Raw genomic sequence first — 20,953 nt, forward strand, 5'->3', positions numbered from 1 at the left:
TCACAGGCACCATAAAGATGGGCGGCCGCAGCATATCCCGCGTCGTCCCCACCACCGCGGATCTCATAATTCCCGAGTCGGCAGCTGGAGTTAAATTAACCATCAAAGCAAATCCAAATGCGTGATCCGTGAAGTTAAAATTTGTACCCAAGGCACGGGAAAAAAGAGGCAGGAGAATTGAAACCCAAAAGCGAAGAAAAAACAGAAAAGAAAAGGAGAGACGCAGCATTCCGTAAGAACGTTTTATTCCTTGACACCCCCCGCACACATACACACGCTCATCCCTTCCCTTCCTTCCCTTCGCCCCCTCGCCTGCCTCCAATCTTCCCTCCTCCTCCCTTCGACGCTCCCCCCTTGCTTCTCGCGCACACTAACCAATCCGAGCACCCGACGCCGCGGCCCCGATCGAATCCACCGGAGCCGCGCGCCCGGGGCCGGCCCGCGCCATTGCCCGAATCGTTAGTGCGTTCGTTCGTCCGCCCGCGCTGCTGCCCCCGCACCCCCGCGCCGTGGCGGTGGCGTTGGCGGCATGTATGATCGCTAGAGGGGGAGGAGGAGGAGGCGCCGGCGGCGGGGATTAGGGCGGCAGCGGTGCTGGTGCCGGGAGGAGGAGGCGGAGCCGATGAAGGCGACGGCGCCGCCGGCGAAGCGGCGGAGGGGCCCGCGGCTGGCGGTGCTGGCGCTCGTCTTCTGCTCGCTGCTCGTGCCGATCGCCTTCCTCTTCAACCGCTTCCCCGCCGGTGAGTCGTCCGCCTTGTCACCCCCGCCGCGACCCCGCGCCCGAGGAGGCCCCGGATTCGGGGAATGCGGGCGGCGGCGCGGATCGGATCGGCGCCTTGCCCCGCGGATCTATTGCGGGGAGCGCTGTTCCCGTCTGCTGTCGTCTAGCGTGGCCTATTGGCGATTTTGTTGTTGTGCTGTTCTGTTTGTTGGGGTTATGTGGAGGTTCGGGTTCTGATTGGTTCGATCGTCTTCTGTTGTGCAGTGTATGTGACGGATGAGCGCCCCCAGCAGGTAACTGCATTTTTGCTCGTAAAACAATATATGTAAATTTCATCTGTTCTCATGGATGTGCTCCACTCCGATTGTGTGTAATGTAGGAGATTGACTTGCCTTCATCCGGTCGCTTTGGGTTCGAAATTGGTGGCTCTGTAAATGAAGTAAGTGCTTTTGTAATCTTCTGTCTTGTCATGATATCGATTATATTTTGTTTAACTATATGCATCTTTTGCTAGCTTGGTAGATGTTGACATGATCATGCAACTACCTACTAGCACCAGTGGAACTAAAACCAAGATATTTCCTAAGACGACAATGCCAAATATGATAATGTATCTCAAATGCCAAATTTCAGCTTTGAACTGCATTTTGGCATATATTGGTTGGACCAAATGTATGTACCTTAGGTCTACAAAGTTAACCGACGAGAGCACAAGTTGGGCACACATTCTGATTCTGTTCTCTCATATTACTTAAAGCAACTCTGCAGCTCAGCGAATCTGATGATGAAACTTAGGTAGCAGTACACACTTACAAAAAGAAAGTATGTGCCGTTTACTGGTGGCTATTACTCCATTTTCTCGCACCTCCTAACATGTGTGGTTTGCTGGTTGCCAGCAGTGTTGAACCATCGTATGTGCATTAAAAAAGGTGGTTCAGGGTTATATTGTGTTTCCATCCAATTGATTTTCAATTATTCTTTCTAAATTCTGAAGGTAATCATAGCTAAACAAACTTGCATACCTCTCAGATAATTTTTTTTTTGGGGGGGGGGGGGGGCAGCAAGTTTTCTGTAGCGTATGGTTGTTACTGGAGGCAAGAACATTCAAGTTGGAGAGTGTAAAATTTTGGTCAGTTTCAAGATATTTTTGGGCATTAAAAATCAGTTTTTGTGCTTGTTGGGTCTTCAAACTGGGTTGTGCGATTGAAATTGCATACAAAACAATTTGGGTGCGTGTGCTTGGGTGTCCGTTCAGATACTACAACTTGTGTTCCAGACCTGAGGAATAAAAAAAAGAAAAGCAGTTAGAAACAATCTTGCAGAAACATATATTTAATATGTCCTCTGCCCTAGTCTCATTTTCATGATCGTGGACTATATCTCTTGGAAAAAAAGTATAAATCTAAATTAGTAAATATATTATTTTCCCTTTTAGTCAATAATGGTTATACTTCGTAACATCTCCCATATTTATATTGAAATCCCTAACCCTACTCTTCCTGCTTTTCAGGATTCATCCAACAAGATTTCTAGGAGCAGTAAGGACTTGCACAATGTTATTGGTGATCACTCTTCCAGCGTTAGCACTAAACCAAAAGGTATATGTTGGTACAACAGAACATCACCAAATGGAGTTATTTGAAACTATATGAATCCAACACTCAATGCATGCAGAAAATGTAACCTTAGTATATACCAATAAAAAATGAGGTAGAAACAATGCTTTGGGCTGTGCGTACTTTGTAGGATTAGTTGGTATTTAATGTACTTTGTCTCAATATTTCAGTATGTATTTTGTACTTGTTACAATATTTACACTCATGTATGCAACAGTACTATACACTTCACCACAAATAAGTTAAGGTAAATCAGTAATTTGAAATGAATTTCTGTGTCTTTACCTAGGATATAATGATCATTAGGCATAAATGGCGTTTCACCTTTTGGCATGTGTGCTGACGCAATGGTTGGCTCTGTATGCAGTTCTCCCCCCTCCAAAAATTGAACAATCAGTTCTCCCCCCTCCAAAAGTTGAACAACCAAAACCAGAAGTGAAGCCGGTACCACTTCCAGTTCAACAAGCAGAAGTATGGATGCCTCTCAGCTTGTTATTTTTTTTATCAAATTATTTTGAAGCTGAAGTTCACTTCATCGTCAATATGTAACTCTGTACACTTGCTTCTGCTAACCTGAGCCCAGACTGCATTGTGGCTGTTTTTCAATGAGAAGCATATTGATATATTGTTTAAACATGTATTGCTTCCAGGGTGACCGAGTGAACATTAGATCTCGCAGAGTTCAAAATGCTGATGAAGTGGAAAAGGCTAAGGCTTGTCAACTTGAATTTGGGAGTTACTGTCTCTGGTCCATAGAACACAAAGAAGTTATGAGAGATGCTGTTGTGAAAAGGCTGAAAGATCAGCTATTTGTAGCCCGATCTTACTACCCAAGCATTGCAAAACTTAAAGGAAAAGAGGCACTGACTCGTGAGTTGAAGCAAAATATTCAAGAACATGAGAGGGTTCTCAGTGAATCTATTGTTGATGCTGACCTACCATCCTTGTGAGTATTTAGCATTTGGGACTATTTTTCACGTCCTCACTACATTTCAAAGTTGATCTTGCCAACTGCATCTGTTACCATTTTCTTATCCATGCATTACATATGGTTCTCTTGTAGACAAAATTAGTCTGAGTATCCTATTTTCCACATGTACTCCAGTACTCTACTTTCGAGATTTTATTTTAGCTGTACATGTTTTGTAAGTGTAATTTAAATTCACACCCTTAGGGCTTGTTCTGTTATCCAAACGATGTAAAATTTTCCCATCATTGTGCTGTGCTGATTTTAGCATCTGAGTTATTCTTGACATGTTCTTTCAGTATAAAAAAGAAGATAGAGAGGATGGACCAATCAATTGCACGAGCCAAATCATGCACTGTGGATTGTAACAATGTCGACAGAAAGCTTCGTCAAATTCTTCATATGACAGAGGATGAAGCTCATTTTCATATGAAACAAAGTGCATACCTATACAATCTCGGTGTTCACACCATGCCCAAAAGTCATCATTGCCTTAATATGAGGTTGACAGTAGAATATTTTAAATCCGCGCCATTGGATCCAGATGACTCCCCTGCCCATAAGTTCAACATTCCAGAGCATAGGCACTATGTCATATTGTCTAAAAATGTTCTTGCATCCTCTGTTGTCATCAACTCAACTGTTAGTAGCTGTGAGGTATGCAGAAAGTTTTTCTTTATCCTTTAAAACTATTTAGTGCATCTTCTGGGTTCGGTGTTGCTGACATCTCCTTTGCCTTTTGCAGGATACTGAAAATGTAGTCTTTCATATACTAACCGATGCTCAAAATTTCTATGCCATGAAGCACTGGTTTGCAAGAAACTCTTACAGGGAATCAGCTGTAGATGTCATAAACTATGAACAGATTATTTTTGAGAATTTCCCTGAGTTTGGAACTCAGCTGTTGTATTTGCCTGAGGAATTTCGTGTCTTCATCAGTAGTCTTGAGCGGCCTACTGAGAAGAGTAGAATGGAGTATTTATCAGTGTTCAGTCATTCACATTTCTTTGTTCCGGAAATATTCAAAGATTTAAGGAAGGTAATTATCTTGGACGATGATGTGGTTGTTCAACGTGATCTCTCTTTCTTGTGGAATCTTGATATGGGAGATAAGGTCAATGGTGCTGTCAGATTTTGTGGTTTGAAACTTGGCCAATTGAGGAACCTTTTGGGTAGGACAATGTATGATCCACAGTCATGTGCATGGATGTCTGGGGTGAATGTGATTGATTTGGACAAATGGAGAGAGCATAATGTTACAGAGAATTACCTGCAACTTCTGAGAAAGGTTGGTTTATTTCCAATCAAACCCTTATTTGAATTTAGTTGCTTTATTCCATAATTTGTAGCTAGGATGTTTGCTGAGTACCGTTAAATCGTGACCTATCTATGATAATTGAGAGTTCTTGAGTTCATTTTAATTAATTTTGGTCTCAGGTTCTCGAAAATATGACTTGTTCCCCCATGAAATTGTATAAATTTATCAACTAATATGTTTTTTCACTCTGTTTTTGTAGTTTGGAAACAGTGATGATGAGGCCTCACTGCGAGCTGCAGCTTTGCCTTTAAGTTTGTTGTCCTTCCAGCATCTTCTATATCCACTTGATGAGAGATTGACTTTATCTGGACTGGGATATGACTATGGTATTAAAGAAGAAGTTGCCCAGAGTTCCACATCATTGCATTACAATGGAAACATGAAACCTTGGCTTGAGTTGGGTATACCAGATTATAGGAAGTACTGGAAAAGGTTTCTTGCACGAGATGAGAGATTCATGGATGAGTGCAATGTAAGTCCATAGTGCACTTGAACTTGGAGCCGGGAACGTTTTTGACAGTAGATTTTCGGTCTACTGCTGTACTATATACTAAGAGGACGAACACTTCCATTGAGAAAAGACCTGGGAAGCAGTCACCAGCCACCAATTTTGACAGAGTAGATCCAGGACCATCTGTTCATTGAATTAGTGAGCTCGATGGATGGTTTTTTCTGCAGTTAGAGGAGTTAGTCTTAAGTTCGAAGGATAATGCAGTAGATGGCGACGGCGATGTGGTGATGAGGCTCCAGGTAAGAGGGAGCATCACACAGCATCTAGATTACGGGACAGGAATGATCGTTGGTGGATTGCGGCACCTCAATTGAAATTGGTGCCTTCCACCTCATCGGCGCAGGTTAATTCTTTTCTTCGTTGATTTTTTGACCCCTCCATGCTTTGTCCTTCTGTCAATAAGGACATACACAGGTTAAGATTAAAATTCTTTGTTCTTAGTTGTTGCACATTGATTGTTCTACCATTATTATGTTGATGCAAAGTATATTATGATGTCAGAGACTCATCAGTTACAAAAAACGAGATTGACCCCTGTTCTGATTGGATGTCTTATGAGCAGTCGCACTCATTCTCATGCCCCAGCAAATTTGTATTCCGTTTCATATGTTGTGATGTCTGGGGACTCGGTGTAACTGTCCAAATCTGTGATTTTCTTTATGTCATCCAATGGGTCGAGCGTTAACAAAAGCTAAACGTCGGTGAGTGCACTGGGTCAATACATCTATGCAACAGTTTAACAATGCTCTAACCCACGTGGACGAAATTCTCACTAATTCCGCTCCTCAACCATGGTGTGACCTCCATTCTGAAATATGCTTCCCCTATTTAACTATACCTGTTGTGACTAAAGACCACGCTGTTTATTTAGTTCGTTAGATCCTCAATTCATGCAAATGCATTGGAACTAGAAAAGTAAAATTTGCCTAAGCATTTAATTGGCTTCATGTTCTTCTCTATGCAATTATTACTTGGTACTTGATATTGCTTTAATTAGATAGAATATAAACCAATAGTCTTTGTGGGACAAAATTTGAAGGCTAAACGAACAATCTTTATGGGACGGAGGGAATAAGGCATTTTGCTTTGTCTTAGGTCAAAATAGTCTAAGTTTGATTTATAGAGGAAAATATTAACACCTAATACATCAAATAAGTAAATTATGAAAATGTATTGACATTCAAAATATTATTATATTTTTCTATAAAGTTGTTCTTAGGATAAATCAAATGCCTGTATTTTAAGATCGATGGAGTAATTGTGTAAAATTGTACAGAGAGCAAACTCGCCAAAAAGCAGCAATGAGCAAGCTGTAAACATGTGATATACACGCCAGTCCACGTGACAGCTATATCTTGTTTTTCATTTGGTATTGTTTCTGTTCTTGAGCAATTTGTTTTTTTTTGAGATCACACAGTACAACTCCGACACTTACAACGCACGCACACTCACACCCCTATGAATACATGTACGCAAACCCTACCCCTATGAGCATCTTCGAAGACTGAGCCAGCAAATTTTCGAGATTGACGAAGTCATCACGGGCGCCTCGCTGTCGACGGGAACGTCGCCTACCACTGATTTATTTTTCGAGATTGAGCAATTTGTTTTTGTTTTGCTATACTATTAAAGTCATTATGTAAACATAGATATTAAGAAATAATGATACTCCTAAAGCATTTTTTATTTTTATTTGATCTTGTGTTTTATGCATGTGTTTCGGAACAAATCGAATTTTCAATATCAATACTTTTATGTTTGCGATAAAAAATAGTTAATAGTTTTTTAGAATAAGAGTTGTATGCAGGTAACACGTTGTTTAGTTTTGGTGTGCGTGTGTTTTTCTTTTGGGGGGGGGGGGGGGCATATGCTCTAGCCTTAAATTTTGCATATAAGACTACTCTTATAGTGTTTGAGGCATAGAGATGCGCATATATAATAAAACAAGGAAAATTCTAATTTTGTCTCACATCTAGATTGCAATCAAACTGGTGCATACTAGATTGACGACACATTGCACTATGTAGTAAATTCATGATATGGTAATATGAAATATAAAACAACTTTATTTTAAAGAATATTAAATTTAAAATCACGCTAAACTAGTATTATAATGCATCATGCGATAGGTATTTTAGTCGTCCTTACCATGTGATTATTAATTGTCAAATTTATATTAATCCATGTCATGTATAATTAAATCAACTAACTTGTGAATCTCGTAATGTATACTAAATATTTACATAGAAACTCTCTAGACAATCAATTTTAGATGCTCACTAAAACTTTAGATGTGCCTCTGTAGGAACTTCTGTGAAATAAAATACAAAGATAAAAGTTACCAATCCAATATACTAAAATTTAATTTGTCTAAGGTCTAATGGTTCTAGAGTCAAATTCATTCAGCCAAATTGATACATCGTCGATGAAATTAACTATTTACACATAAATGTATATGGCTAATATCTTATTACACGGTGGAATTAACATTTATATCACATCTATGAGTACATGGGCATATGCCCCCTCCGCCCTATTGTATCCATGCGTGGTAAGGTTTGGTGCGGTATCAAGCTAAGCCACAAAAATTTGTGCTCGGCATGATCAAGTAAATTGATCTGTAATTTATTCTATAGCTAGAAGCCTAGAAATAGTGTATGGAGATAATGTATTCGATTAAATGTTCAACAATGTTGAAACTTTCTTAACCATAAAGGTTTGTGTCATTTTCCCTTTAAGTTTGATGGAGTATAGAAAATAATGTTAAATCTGGTGATTACAATACTGCATTCATGCATTGGTGATTGTTTTGCTGCTGTTTCAAAATCATATTAGCTACAGCTCTAATCTTGTTCAGATCAACATTGTTGCGCTTCTCCTATGCAAGTGAGTTGATGTCAGTTTGACTTTTGAAATAATGCGTCGATGCATGGTGGAATTATTAAAGGTGACATATGCTGATGCCATTCTCGCTACATGTATATTCTAATAAAAAATAGAATCGGCCCATTTTATTTAACCATCGCGGTATAATTTGAGTGTTGATAAGAGATCTTTCATGTTGTGTAATGTATGAACTGTGTGTAAGGAAATAATACATCTTGTCCATGCGAAGTCACCCCGCCCGTGGGATCTAGGGATTCCTAGTGCCACATCAGATTAGGCCAATCCTCAATGCCAAACTATACAAGTCCTTCAGAGAATGGGTATAACAAATGAGCTCATACGAATAGACTCAACCCATAACCATATTGCTTGGGGATAAGCAATTTCTAGGTCGTGCATTGTGCCGAGCCCATATATAGCCCTACAACAGCTCCACAGAGGATAAGCCAGCATAAAACTGATCCATCTCACATTCGTCATTCCCGTCGGCGTCCACAGGAATCTGCGGACCAGAGCTCCTTTCTGTCTTCATTGCTGGTGGCACATGTCTGTCTTCATTGCCGGTGGCAACGGGTATGAGCAATCGCGCAAAATCTATCAATATATTTCAACATTTGGTTCCTATGCCCGTTAGGGCAAAACAAGATTAGTTCATGGTCATCTACCTAGGTGACCACCTCACGACACACCAAGCAAAACCTCACGAGCCACCCAAACAAAAAACAAACGAAACAGGAAACATGCAAGCAAAAATATAACAACGCTAGATCATATTTTTTCCCCATAATTTCAGGGATAGCTCTTATTGCTAATGCTATACACACGGTTAACAGAAAGTTCACTTTTTTTCCTCCTTCCTTAGGTTCATTTAAATAGCTAAGATGGTTCAACTCAATACACTTAAGAATTCAACACATGGTAACAATTCTGACCAAGCAAGGGTGTTGACCAGCTATAATCTGAATGATGCAACCGATGTGTTAATTATCTTGCAGTTTGCGACGCTTCTCTTTAGTGATCCCATGTCCGCCATCTGCAGCTGCATTGGAATCAGAGTTAATTTCTGTAATTTTTTGTTTGCCACATAATTGGGTCGATTGTTCTCCCAGTTCGGCAGTTTCAGGGCTGTCCCCTATTCTGTTTTGGTCCATGGCTGCACTATTATCCTTGTTTGCAGAGTTGCTCGGATCAGATGATGGGTTTGCTGATGTATCTCCTGAGGATGGATCCTGGACGTTCTCCGTGCTGGATTTACACTGCTTTTCAAACATCATCTGCAAATACTTCCCTTGTTCTTCAATCCGCAACTGCAATTTTCTCTGAATCTGCAATGGGAATATAAATGTGGTGTTAGGATTTAGTGAATTTCATTCGCATTAATGTTGAGCACGTACTGCATCATGTTAAGAGCAAAGCAATTATGGGGCTTGTACAACCCCTTACCCCTGCAGTTACAGTTACAGCTGCAATTCCCAGTATGCAACAAAGAGCACATGTATTCCACATTTTTTAGTCCAATAGCATAAAAAGTGTGGCATGCCGCTCTTTCTAGGACAGCATTTGGCCTAAACCAATCATTAACTATATTTATAAATAGTACCTCAAGTTGTTCATGAAGACGCTTCTGGACTTCCATCTGAAGGCGCAACGCTTCAGTAAGATCCATGCTCCTATATAAGAAACCCAGGATCATGCAAGAGTATTAATCATGAAGTGACCGACAAAGAAAGATGATGCACTCTCATATAGTAAAACCTCAAAACTAGAATTTATGCTTCAAAAGAAGTGAAAACACAAGGGTCAGGATATGCATCATGACAATTCCAGCACCAGAAGAAGTAGGAGTTGGCCAATGCAACCATATTTTGAGCATGATCTCTAATCTTGAGCATCAATAACCCTTTTCTCATTGAATGCTAGGTATCAGACCAAGATTGTAAAAGCATTTCTCTTGGGTACACATAAGCAAGGTTTCCAGAATAGATTTGAAACAGTTTGTAGGCAATTCATAGCCTCAGGGTCCTTTACTGCATGGGAATGCAAATCAATGGGCGTAAATGTGTCAGCTTAGAACAGTTTGTGCAGTAAAACTTTCATGCCCACACATAATGACATTATGGACATAGGGCAAAAGCACATTCCTCAAATAACTATTGTCCAATTACACCTACATAACTTGGCTAGAGTTTATCTAAACAACGCTATTGCCAAAAGAGGATACTTTTTAATACTCTGCTATCTGTTCGGTAAATGTCATAGAACAATCTTCTATATTCCATATTTAAGTGCTTCTTTACTTCGTGACAGTCCTTCAGAATCCACAGTAAAAAATGCCAATAAACGAATCTCAAATATATAGATAATATTTCAATTATGACTGTTAGTCAACACGACAAACTATGGTCCCAATTGTTAATAAACTCCTGGTCTTAGCTTGATGCATGTTGAGTCACACAGCAACATAATACCAGTTATCATGAAAGGAGACAAATGCACCATACAGTGAAAACAAGGGAATATAGCGAGAGCATAGTTATTCACTGACGTTTTGAGGTCCAGGGACAACTCTTCAGTGGTGGTCCTTTTTTCAGATGTACCTGCAAAGAGTCATAGAGATGTTACATGTATGCATGCTATTAGCAAAATAGTTCCTCACGACATGGCTATCATGCCACAAAAAAGATTAATATTTCACAGCCCCTAGATGCAATTAGGAAGAGTCCAAGTGTGATAAACCTTCAGACAGATCTGGTTTATAGCGAGCCGTGCGGTACTTCTGCAACACAAAGCAGTTGAGATGAGAAAAATGAAAATTTCTCCTTTGGGCAAGGATACTACTTAGAAAGAGCAAACCTGCAGATGGCTTTTGACATGATATATTGTCAAACCATCAACTTTCATAAGCTTGAGCACACCCTTAGGAGTAGCTTCTGAATAGGCATAAGACAAGATAAATAAACACATGTATTAAATGATGTAATCTAGGGTTCATAACTTAAATCATTTGAGGGAAATTTGGAACAGAACAGACATACTTTCACTACCGCCAAGCTGATTCACAGCATCTACAAAGCATTCATGAAGTTCTGGGGTCCATCTCATTCGTTGTTTAGCTGCAGAAGCATTGCCGCTATTGGGAGGACTAGCAACAGGACAGATCTCCCCACTATGAGACGAAGCTGACTGGTTCACTGCAGGCAGTGATGCAGTTGAGTTGGAAGGTTGCATCATGGCCTATAAAATAAGGGAGCAATAACGATGAAAGAAATATAAGTGATGAGAACAAGTGCCACATCCATATGGGTCTACAACCATCTTAAAAGCACTTGGACCATGAAAGTTTATTTTGTACCAAAGAGGAGACGCAATCATGTAACAACATCAATTCAAATGTCCAGCAGTAAACATTTAGCATTGATAACACAAACAGTCCTACAAGATTCTTTAAATGGTAGTGCAAGTGGTTAATCTGCAGATATTCTAACATGGTAGCTGAAGTAGTTAATCTGACATGTATTTACAAAACAAGATACAGGGAATCATTCTGTTCTCTCCACCTCTTCAATAAGATATCATAACAATTATAAACTGAAGAGCTAGACCTAGTTACTTGCACAACTTTGTGGGTTCTCAACTTATAAGGAAATGGCACAGGAACCATGTCACAGCAGTATGTGCAAAGTGAAAACTTCACCAGCTTCAAACACTAAAATACATAATATATTCGCACGAACATTTGCTGCCTAAAGGATTTAATATGTTACAGTAAAGATATAGTGTTTCTAAACTACCAGAACAGAAGATGGAGCTGCAAATTTACTCGTGGTATTGCAATTCGGGTACCTTTGACTGGGAATCAGTAGCTGTTGCATCTAGAATATCTTTCCAATCATCATTCATTATTTCTGCCCACCAATCATTTTGTTTAGCAACCTCATCAGATGTCATAGCAGAACTGCTACTATGGATCTGATTATCAGGAGCAGCAATATTATCTGTGTAAACTGGTAAAACATCCATAGAAGACAGGAACCAGGTTGCCTCAGTATGAGCTACTGGGGTATTATCAGATAGAGACTGGAAAACGTCAATGTTGGATGACTGAGAAATAAAAGGAGCAACCATAGACTGGTTAGAAAGAGAATCAAGTGGATTAGCAGAGTAGCCTGAATATGATGCTCCCATAACACGAGTTCTGGGGTGTAAAGTAGCAGACTGAGGTGTGCCATTACGCAAGGGCATAGAATCATTAGGTAGCTGCCTTGACATCTGAATGTGCTGGGGGTTATGAGGCCTCGGGAAGCACTCTTTCAAAGAATTTGGCAAAATAGGTAAAGAGGATGACATTGCCCCAAAAACTCTGCTGTTTTCAGGCTGCCTTAGATTAAAATTCCTCATTTGGAACAGTGCACAAGCTTTGCTTATTTCCCATAAGCTGAGTTTTGTAACTTTCACCTTACAAAAAGTGTTAGTCCATTACTCTGTAGACAGAAAAGGAGAAGTTAAATTAAATAAGCGTAAAATAGTGATAGGTAATGTGAAAATAAGGTAATAGCAACAAACATCAATTATAAGCCACAATCAAATAATGACATGCGGATCAAATATCCAGAAAACAAGAAATGGTGCAGTCATGTATTTAATTAGCTAGCCACTACTCACTAAGTTGCAAAATCTTTTACATGGGTGGACAGAAATATACCAATAGATCACTCCTTCAGCTCCCTTTTAAGTTTTTCTTAAAACGAAAGCAAAATTTGAAAATTGCACATTCTGATGTTTTAAGTTTTTCTTAAAACGAAAGCAAAATTTGAAAATTGCACATTCTGATGTTAAATTGTATATTACCACAAAATCGAATAGAATGGAATTAAGAAAATCATGGCATAATGATTGGTCTAGGCAAGTCATAATTTGATCAATGCAGATTCGAAAGGCATTTCAATTTTGGCAATAAGCAGCAAATATTTTTCCCAGCACCAAGGTATCATTCAGCCAATACTTTCTTCAAAGCTAGAAAATGGCATCTTTTACCATGCTGCATGCCCACATGCACAGTCCGACTGCAATCATGATGCCATAATGGTGCCCTGAGTATCAAGGAGGGATGGCAATAACATAACTTTTTATCCAATTCGAATCCTCGCTATCAGGGGCGACGCCACGTTGGTTCTACCAACTAAACTTAAAATTACCATATAATCATGAGAAGTTGTACAAGTCTCTGAAGGTGTGCACCATGGTCAATTTGGAACTGGCTTGTTCATTAAAAAAAATTGGAACTGGCTTCGCCCCTGCTTGCGATTCAAAATTAAGGAGAAGGCTGTTATTTAGTACAGACAATCTGAAAGATCCCTAGAACTACAGAACAAGGAAGCACATTCCAATATGCCTGCACAATCACCTCACAGGACTAGCTATCTTAAGACCTACAAGGCCCTCCCTGATTGCTGGATTAAGACTGAACCCTTGGGGGCAAGCAGGTTGTCCCAAGGGGAAGGACACGATATGGCAGATGATTGCAGCAGCTATCACAGTGCAGGACCTAATAATTGCGCTGAAATGACCCCCCGTTTGAATCCTACCCCACCAAGTCCCTTACATCGTTTTCTGCACCGCAATCACACATTCACACCGTCACAATCCACAAGCACGTGCACTAAAAACTGCTCCCCACCAAACTCGAGCGCGCGGAGCTTAAGCCCCGTGTCCCTTGTCGCGATCAAAAGCCCTAACTAACCCCTCCGGCTTCCACTCCTGATCCATCTGCCCGGGCCGATCAGTCCCACGACCCCGGTCGGGAACTCGGGATCGCCCCGGCGAGCCCGATCGCGCCGGACACGGACTCCGCTGCGTCCGGCGACCGAGACGGCGCGGATTGGGCCGGATTGGACGGAGGAGAGACGAAGGAACCGGGGGGTCGGCAGGGGCGCCTGCGGTGCGTACCTGGGGCGGGGCAGGCCGGCGGCGCGATGCTAGGTCGGGCTGGCTTCTCGCGGGGGAGGAGAGGGGCGCGTGGGAAGGGGAGGAAAAATCTGGGTGGGGGCGATCGCCTTTTGCCGCCGATCGCGGTGGGGGGGAGGAGAGAGAAGCTGCGGGGAGGGGGGAGGCGAGAACCTGGTGCGCAAAGAAGACGACGACGCCCACCAGTTGCTCGGCTCATGGGGAGGCGCACCCAGCCCAGGACCCATACCGGTAATGTAACAAGTTTCACGGCGAGGTTGCATGGGCCTATCCGCACAAATCCTCCAGTAGCCCACCATGGTCCTGGGCCAATCGGGATTCCCTTAATCCCGATTGGACGGTTGAGATGGCACGTAGGGGGGAAAAGGGTCATTATGCAGTCGGCCACATGCGAAAAAGAATGTTTGTTTTTGTACCAAGACCCTGTATACTTTAGCGAATCACGAACGAGTACTCAAGTTTGTGAGCTAAAAAACAAATAAATCCCGGCGCCAAGTAAATCGGGCCTTTTTTTTTTCAAAATTGGTTTCTCTATATGCAATTGCAAAGCAAATTTAGTTGCTCTCAAACTCAAGGGTTTTAGAAAACATTCATTTATATCATGTGTATGTGACTTATAAACATACAAATGTTTATGATAACTAGTAGAGACGTACGTGCTACAGGCACGTATTGATTCTTCTTGCATCAAGCAATGATGTCATTTATTTTTTTTCAAAAATAATACACATCTTTTTTTCTTTCCATAAATAATGATGTCAATTATTATCCTTCCAAAACAATTAATGACGTGAATTCTAGGTGAATGCATGTGCAAATGAAAGTAAAAGTGTGTGCCAAAGGAAAGTTATGTGGTACAAGAGGTGGGTATATAAAATTGCTAGTGTAAAAAGTATTAGGATTTTGGTAGAAAATATTAATGAAATCAATCTCCCTCTCCTTTTCGTCAAACATTTTGGCTTGACAAGTGGGGCCTCCGTGAGAGGTACGGTGAGCCTAATTTTGGTGAAAAAGAATTTTAATTATTTCAAACTCTAAATGAATAATAATCAAACAACATATGGCTTGGCTGGCGCGTCCGTAGCCCATAGATGCATCATCTGCTGCCTTTCACTAGTCGCATCAACTCAAGGTCGTTGCTCACTCCACTCCTTCATCCTCATCCAGTCGCTTCAGCCCAAGGTTGATGTCGTCGCCCAAAAGGCGGGACCGGCGGGCCTGGTGCTGCAGGTAGCAGGGGCAAAGGTGCATAGTATATACCAAGGTAGTGTGGGTGCATATGCCCCCCTAGATAGTGTGGGTGGCGATGGATGGACAGTAGCTTTCGGCAAGAAGGGGGGGCGATGGTTGAAAAGGTGCACAAGGCGGAGCCCCAGAGCCCTCTGTGTGGCAGCCCCGCCTAAATTAATCCGGCTTAAGTGCGCTAACCATCATCAAAACGACAATCAGAGTTAACACGCACTTAAAACGGAGTAATTCGGCAGTGCTGTCGGATAAAATCCCGATTAAACCACTTGAAACAGGATCGACAAAAGCATTTCAGAGCGTGCAACATTCCACAAATTTTACAGCACAAAGTATGAACTGGAATTATTAATACAACCAAGTTTGAATTTATAAAAAGACAACAGAGTTCAAGTGCAGCAGAAAAATACACGATAGTCTAGCGACGATAGAAGACGTCATGATGAAGCCCGTACATGACATCAATCACATCCTCAGATGTACCACCTGGAAAACAAGACCACAAGCAAGGGTGAGTATACTAATACTCAGCAAGACTTACCCGACTAAGGGTATACTTAGCCCTTTATCTAGACATGCAAGGCTTTTGACTTGAGGGGTTTGTTTTGGCGAAAAGCAGTAAAGAGTAGATCCTTAAATTCAGGTTTTAACTTCCAGATTCTAGTTCAATTACCATTCTAAGTGAGCATCTATCCAATAGCATACATGGTGAAAACAATTATCTTTCATCATTCAACCATATTCATCATCCTCATTGTTCCACTTCTTACTCTATGTGGCAAAAGGGTTAAGCAGTCCTAAACCGTGAGAAGCGGACGATTCGAATCGAATTTGTTAACCTGGCCAGACAGACCTAACACACACGCATGGGGATCGACATCTCGCTTCGCCCACGCGACTTTTCCCTTTTCTTTCCGGGTTGTGGATCAGGGTCACCCACCTCGACTACAAGAATACACGCCACGGTCGACGCCGGGTCGTGAGCCTTCTTGCACCCGCATGTGGCCGCATGAGAACAACGTTCAAAGAGGGTGAGGGAGAAGTCCACTCGCCGAGCCGATCAGGTACTTAAACTTACCGATTACCATATTTCTCGGCATGTGGTTAGTATGTTCAAAAGCTAAACCACCACTACCACACACTGCGGCCTTATCCATTTTCACTAAACAGACGGGGTATCACAAGTACCACAACCCCGCCCGTGAGCCTTATAGTTGTAGCATGTAGTAGACATTCAACTCCTATAATTCTCGCGAGTGACAGGAAATCACTCGACTTCTACCGCACCATTAGCATAGCCAACTAGCGACCTATACATACTAGTGTTCAAGCATAGGTACATAGGATCATGAAACTAAGGTTCCAATCAACTCCTGTAACTTAGATGCACAAGTATATAGGAACAATAATAAGTTGCATAAATTTAAAATAGTAGGACATGCTCCGGGGCTTGCCTGGGATTAACACTAGGTCAGTGTTAGTTAGAGGATAAGTGCTCGGCGAGCATCTTCCTTCGGTCGTGCACATCGGGATCCATCCGGCCATCTTCTAGACGTGTCCACCTTTCACCGTCTTCTGGCTCATTTCCAACATCACATCCTTCACGTGGTACATCTATCGTACCTAAATGAAATGCAACAATGCATATATATGAATGCAAAGTTTCGAGTTGCTCAACAATGTAGATGTTATTATTTTTCCTTCATAATAAAGCTGTAGTCCAAAAAAAAACTCAAATCAAGGAAATGACCATTTCATTTCTTACTTACTGGGCAGTCATTTATAGAGTAGGAATTTTATCTATACTAACTCATAAAAGAGCTGGGTGTGTTGTTTTTCTTTTATATTAGCACAGAAAAAGTATTTCTATCCAAAAATAATTCTCCGGGCTAGGAAATATAAATGCTGGTAATGAAATTTGACCAGTAGGTTAGATTCCTTAAGATGAGCTTGTGGTAAAGTTTTCATAATTTATTGAGCTATACAGCAAATATAGTAAATTAGATTCCTTTCCTAGGCATTTGTCTAACTACAAATCTACAGAGTAAACTACTTAGCTTCAGTGGCTAAAAGTTTACAGGCATGATCATGTTCTGAAAACCAAGCTCTAGTAAAAATATGAGATTTTTCTAATGAAGAAAGCTAGGGTTTTTGATTTACAACGTTTATTCATGATTAAATCGAAAGGACTAGTTATACATTACTGAAAATTCCCAAAATTTTTCTATAGCATCTAGAAACAAATATAAGGCTGTTGTAAAAATTTCAGCTCAAGAAAACTAGTATAGAACCCTGTGGATTTAATTCTATTTAACCTAGGCATAAACCAAGATATAATGAAACCTATAGCTAGAGTTGTCAAAATGTCCTCAAATTTTTACAGTAAGCTATTCATCTAGGGTGTAGCACTCTGTCCAAAAACTAGCCTTAGTTCATGACTACAACAGGAGATACATTTGTGTGCTATTTAATATAATCTTTATCCTAGATTAAAGTAGAAGCATAATATGAATATGTGACTGTAACAAAAGTTGTAGGTTTTGATCTAAGGATTCCAAAACATCTTAGTTTGCATTTTTCTGATTTTTCTACGATTTTATATGGAATTTACAAGTTTGCTGTTTTTAAAACAAAAGAAAAAGAAAACGAACTCTTGCATTTAGGCCCCTGGAAGTTTGTTTCTTCTCAGGGAAGGTCCCTGGCAGACGGGACAGAACAGAGGAGAGTTTGCGCGGCGTTTTCCGGCGAGGGGAGGCACCAGAGGTGGGGGCTAGGTTGGGGGAAATGAAGAGGAGTTCGAGCCGCACCTGCAGATGGTCTCGGTGGGGGTTGGGGTGGCCCGTAGCGGGCTGTCCGCGGGCGCCGGCGGCCGGCGGCGGCCCTGTGCCGCGGCTGCGGCACTCCGGCGAGGGGGAGGCGGCTTGGCTGGGCTTGGGAGCTCTGTTGGGGCGAGGTGAAGCCGTTCCCGGGGTTTATTGGAGCTGTGGGAGGGCGGAGGTGGGAGCTCGACGTGGAGCGGGCGGCCGGCGGCGGTCTGAACCGCGGCGGCGCCGCTCCGGCGGCCCTGGGCGGAGGCGAGCGGGTCGAGGAGCTGCGCCATGGCGAGAGAAAGCTTGCTGCGGGGTCTACTCGGGCGGAAAGGTGCCAGAGGTGGGGTCTCCGCGGTGAGCCCGTGCTCCGCGGCAACAATGGCGGCGGCCATGGCCATGGTTCTGGGCGAGCTCGGCTCGGTTTGCTTGGGCCAGAGAGGAAAGGGGGAGAGGGAGGGTGGGAACGCATGCTGCGCGAGCTCAAGGGAGAGGAGAGGGCTGAGGGAGCAGGGGAGATGGAGAAGTGGCGCACGGCACGACTCGGCGCGTCGTCGCCGTGGCGCTTCGGGCAGCCGTCCTCGGCGTGCGCGCCGGGAGATGGTGCCGCGTGGCGAGATCGAGAAGCTTCGGGGAGGAACTGGGGGTACGGCGCGTGGCCGGCGGCGAGACGGTGATGAACGGCGAGGCGACGGCGTTGCGACAGGGAAGAAGGAGATGGTGGCGAGGGCAATTCTGTAAATAACGCGAAGTTCCAAAGTCCAGTTCGTAAACTCAGCTTTTCTCCTTCTACATGGCCCCAAATGAAAAACTTTTGAATACCAAACTTGCTCAAAATTTCGAGATCTACAACTTTCGTTTTAGGAAAAAGTTCATTTGAGGCTTCGTTTGAAAAATAAAATTTAAAACTTGAGTGCATGTGAAAAGGTCCTATACGCTTCGAAATTCAAATTTTTCTCCCATTTTTGTGTGCCGACTCAAAAAACTTTGAACACAAAAGTTGTTCGTCTTTTGAAAACCTATAATTTTGGTTTTGGGCAAAAGTTTGTTTGAGCTATATTTTAGAAATTATTTTCAAAGCATATTTGTTTAAAATTTGAAAGAGTGTTTAAAACCTCGAATTCTATGATTCATTTGACCTGTCATTTTATGTGTAAAATTTCATATTCACATAAATACACATACATACACATGCATATTCATACATACACATATATTATTTTCCAAAAAGAAATGCATAATTTGAATTTTTCTTGTTTATTAAGCATGAAATCTTATTTAATATTTCTTGCTTAGCATTTTAAAACTCTGGGATGTCACACTCTGGCGTATGTGGCAAGGGTGAGCACGGGATGATGATGGACGAATCTGTGCCTAGGCGCTGTCCCTAATGGTAAGGGCGGTTGCGGCTGTAGGCTTAGGCATTGCATTCTGCCCATGCATGCCCTACCATGATTTCCCTGTCGTTGTTTATGTTAAGTGTGGATCGTAATGTCAGTTGAATGGGTGTGAGCGAATGGTGAGAGTTGCATCGCATGTGGAGACTTAGACTGTAGGTACTGACTTAGTTTGTGAGTCCGACCAAATCCTAAACTTTGTACTGGTACTTAGGGCCGCCATTTGTCTCATGAGTGTAATCATTGTAATGTGTTTGTGTGGTCCTCTCAGACGCAGGTGTCGCTCTGACGCACTGTTAGTCACATAGTAGTAATAATAAAATGGCAGGATGTCTGTGAGTAGTTTTTTTAACTTCGTAGGTCTTGACTTTCTCAAATATCAACGCCAACGTCGTACATGCATCTTCCATTACCTACCTTACTTTGCAATCCTGCACACTAGGTTTTGACTGCTCAAATACAAAACCCACCCATCAAAAAATCATAACCTGTTAAGGGTTCAATATCTTAACAAACCCGTGCCCATCGGGTTTACGAGCACCCACAGGTCGCTCATAACCATTAACAGTAGGCAGGGGCAGAGGGTGGCTGGTGTGAATGGATTAGGTTTGGATTTGGGGCTGGCCGTTGGCCAAATTGGTGATAGATGATGATACAATACGTGTGTGACTGCAATCATTAAGGAGCTATAAGATTTTTAAATACTATGTGCCGCGGAGGTCCTATAAGATTTCTAAACAATGCTTGCTTTCTGTTGGAAATAATTTCGATTTTAGATATTTGAGAAATCAGTTCAAGAAAATCACTTGTCTCATGCTTTTTTGTTGGGTGGGGTTGGGGGAGGAAGCTTGCTGGAAACTCGGTTATCCGTATTTGTTGTACTCTATTTCTATCATCTAAATAGAATATTTTATTTTGGTCATAAAGATTCTCTTATCTATACTCAATTATCCTGCATCCATCCATACTCTATAGTAACTAACACATATTTTATTCAACCATCTTCAACTACCATCTCCTTTTCTTCTCGCCTCCTCTTCTTTTTCTTTTCATCTCCTTTTATAATAGTTATTAATACAACTTTTTAATTAAATAATAATAGTTTTTTTTCTCTTTTCTATTTTTTCACGTGCATATTTATAGTAAAATCTAGAGCTTGAATCAAGTTTAAATCAAAAACTATATCTAGATACCTTGGATTGTCTTGAAAATTTTACACAAGTTCTAAGATCTACAAAATAGCCTACTGCCCAAAAATCAAGCCTAGCACTATTCTAGAACATGCGTTACATTTAAAAGCTAATAAAAGTAACATTTATTCTAGACAGAAAAATTATTTTGAATCTGGTTATGGTCCCGCACAAAAGTTGATATTATCATAAGGATTGCTACAAATTTTAGTTTACATTTTTTGAATTTGTCTACAATTTTATACGAATTTTACAAGTTCGCAGAATTTAAAACAAAACTTGAAACATGGTTTTGCAGATGGGCCCATGGAGTTTCGCACGCAGGAGCCTA

General features: G+C 41.5%; 2 protein-coding genes across 3 annotated transcripts; one reads left to right on the forward strand and one right to left on the reverse strand.

Annotated features, from left to right (window-relative positions):
* The first annotated feature begins 268 nt into the window (after positions 1 to 268).
* Positions 269 to 5,704, forward strand: LOC120652483 (probable galacturonosyltransferase 7). The gene is made up of 9 exons (XM_039930327.1): positions 269 to 740; positions 986 to 1,014; positions 1,101 to 1,160; positions 2,232 to 2,319; positions 2,705 to 2,808; positions 2,988 to 3,283; positions 3,604 to 3,961; positions 4,050 to 4,592; positions 4,822 to 5,704. Exons 1-9 carry the CDS (start codon positions 623 to 625, stop codon positions 5,104 to 5,106), a joined length of 1,881 nt encoding a protein of 626 aa, XP_039786261.1. The 5' UTR covers positions 269 to 622; the 3' UTR covers positions 5,107 to 5,704.
* Positions 5,705 to 8,760: 3,056 nt separating this feature from the next.
* LOC120652488 (protein PHOSPHATE STARVATION RESPONSE 1-like) lies at positions 8,761 to 14,201 on the reverse strand. 2 transcript variants are annotated; one of them, XM_039930332.1, is made up of 8 exons: positions 14,137 to 14,201; positions 11,863 to 12,500; positions 11,055 to 11,253; positions 10,873 to 10,949; positions 10,756 to 10,795; positions 10,565 to 10,616; positions 9,620 to 9,689; positions 8,761 to 9,344 (listed from the first exon to the last, which is right to left on the reverse strand). In XM_039930332.1, exons 2-8 carry the CDS (start codon positions 12,415 to 12,417, stop codon positions 9,000 to 9,002), a joined length of 1,338 nt encoding a protein of 445 aa, XP_039786266.1. In that variant the 5' UTR covers positions 12,418 to 12,500; positions 14,137 to 14,201; the 3' UTR covers positions 8,761 to 8,999. The 2 variants fall into 2 exon arrangements, with proteins under 2 accessions (XP_039786266.1, XP_039786267.1); XM_039930333.1 differs by lacking the exon at positions 14,137 to 14,201 and adding an exon at positions 13,966 to 14,059 and having other exon boundaries at positions 8,846 to 9,344.
* Positions 14,202 to 20,953: the final 6,752 nt, after the last annotated feature.

The sequence above is a fragment of the Panicum virgatum genome, chromosome 9K (genome assembly GCF_016808335.1).
Source record: "Panicum virgatum strain AP13 chromosome 9K, P.virgatum_v5, whole genome shotgun sequence".
NCBI classification, from domain to species: domain Eukaryota; kingdom Viridiplantae; phylum Streptophyta; class Magnoliopsida; order Poales; family Poaceae; genus Panicum; species Panicum virgatum.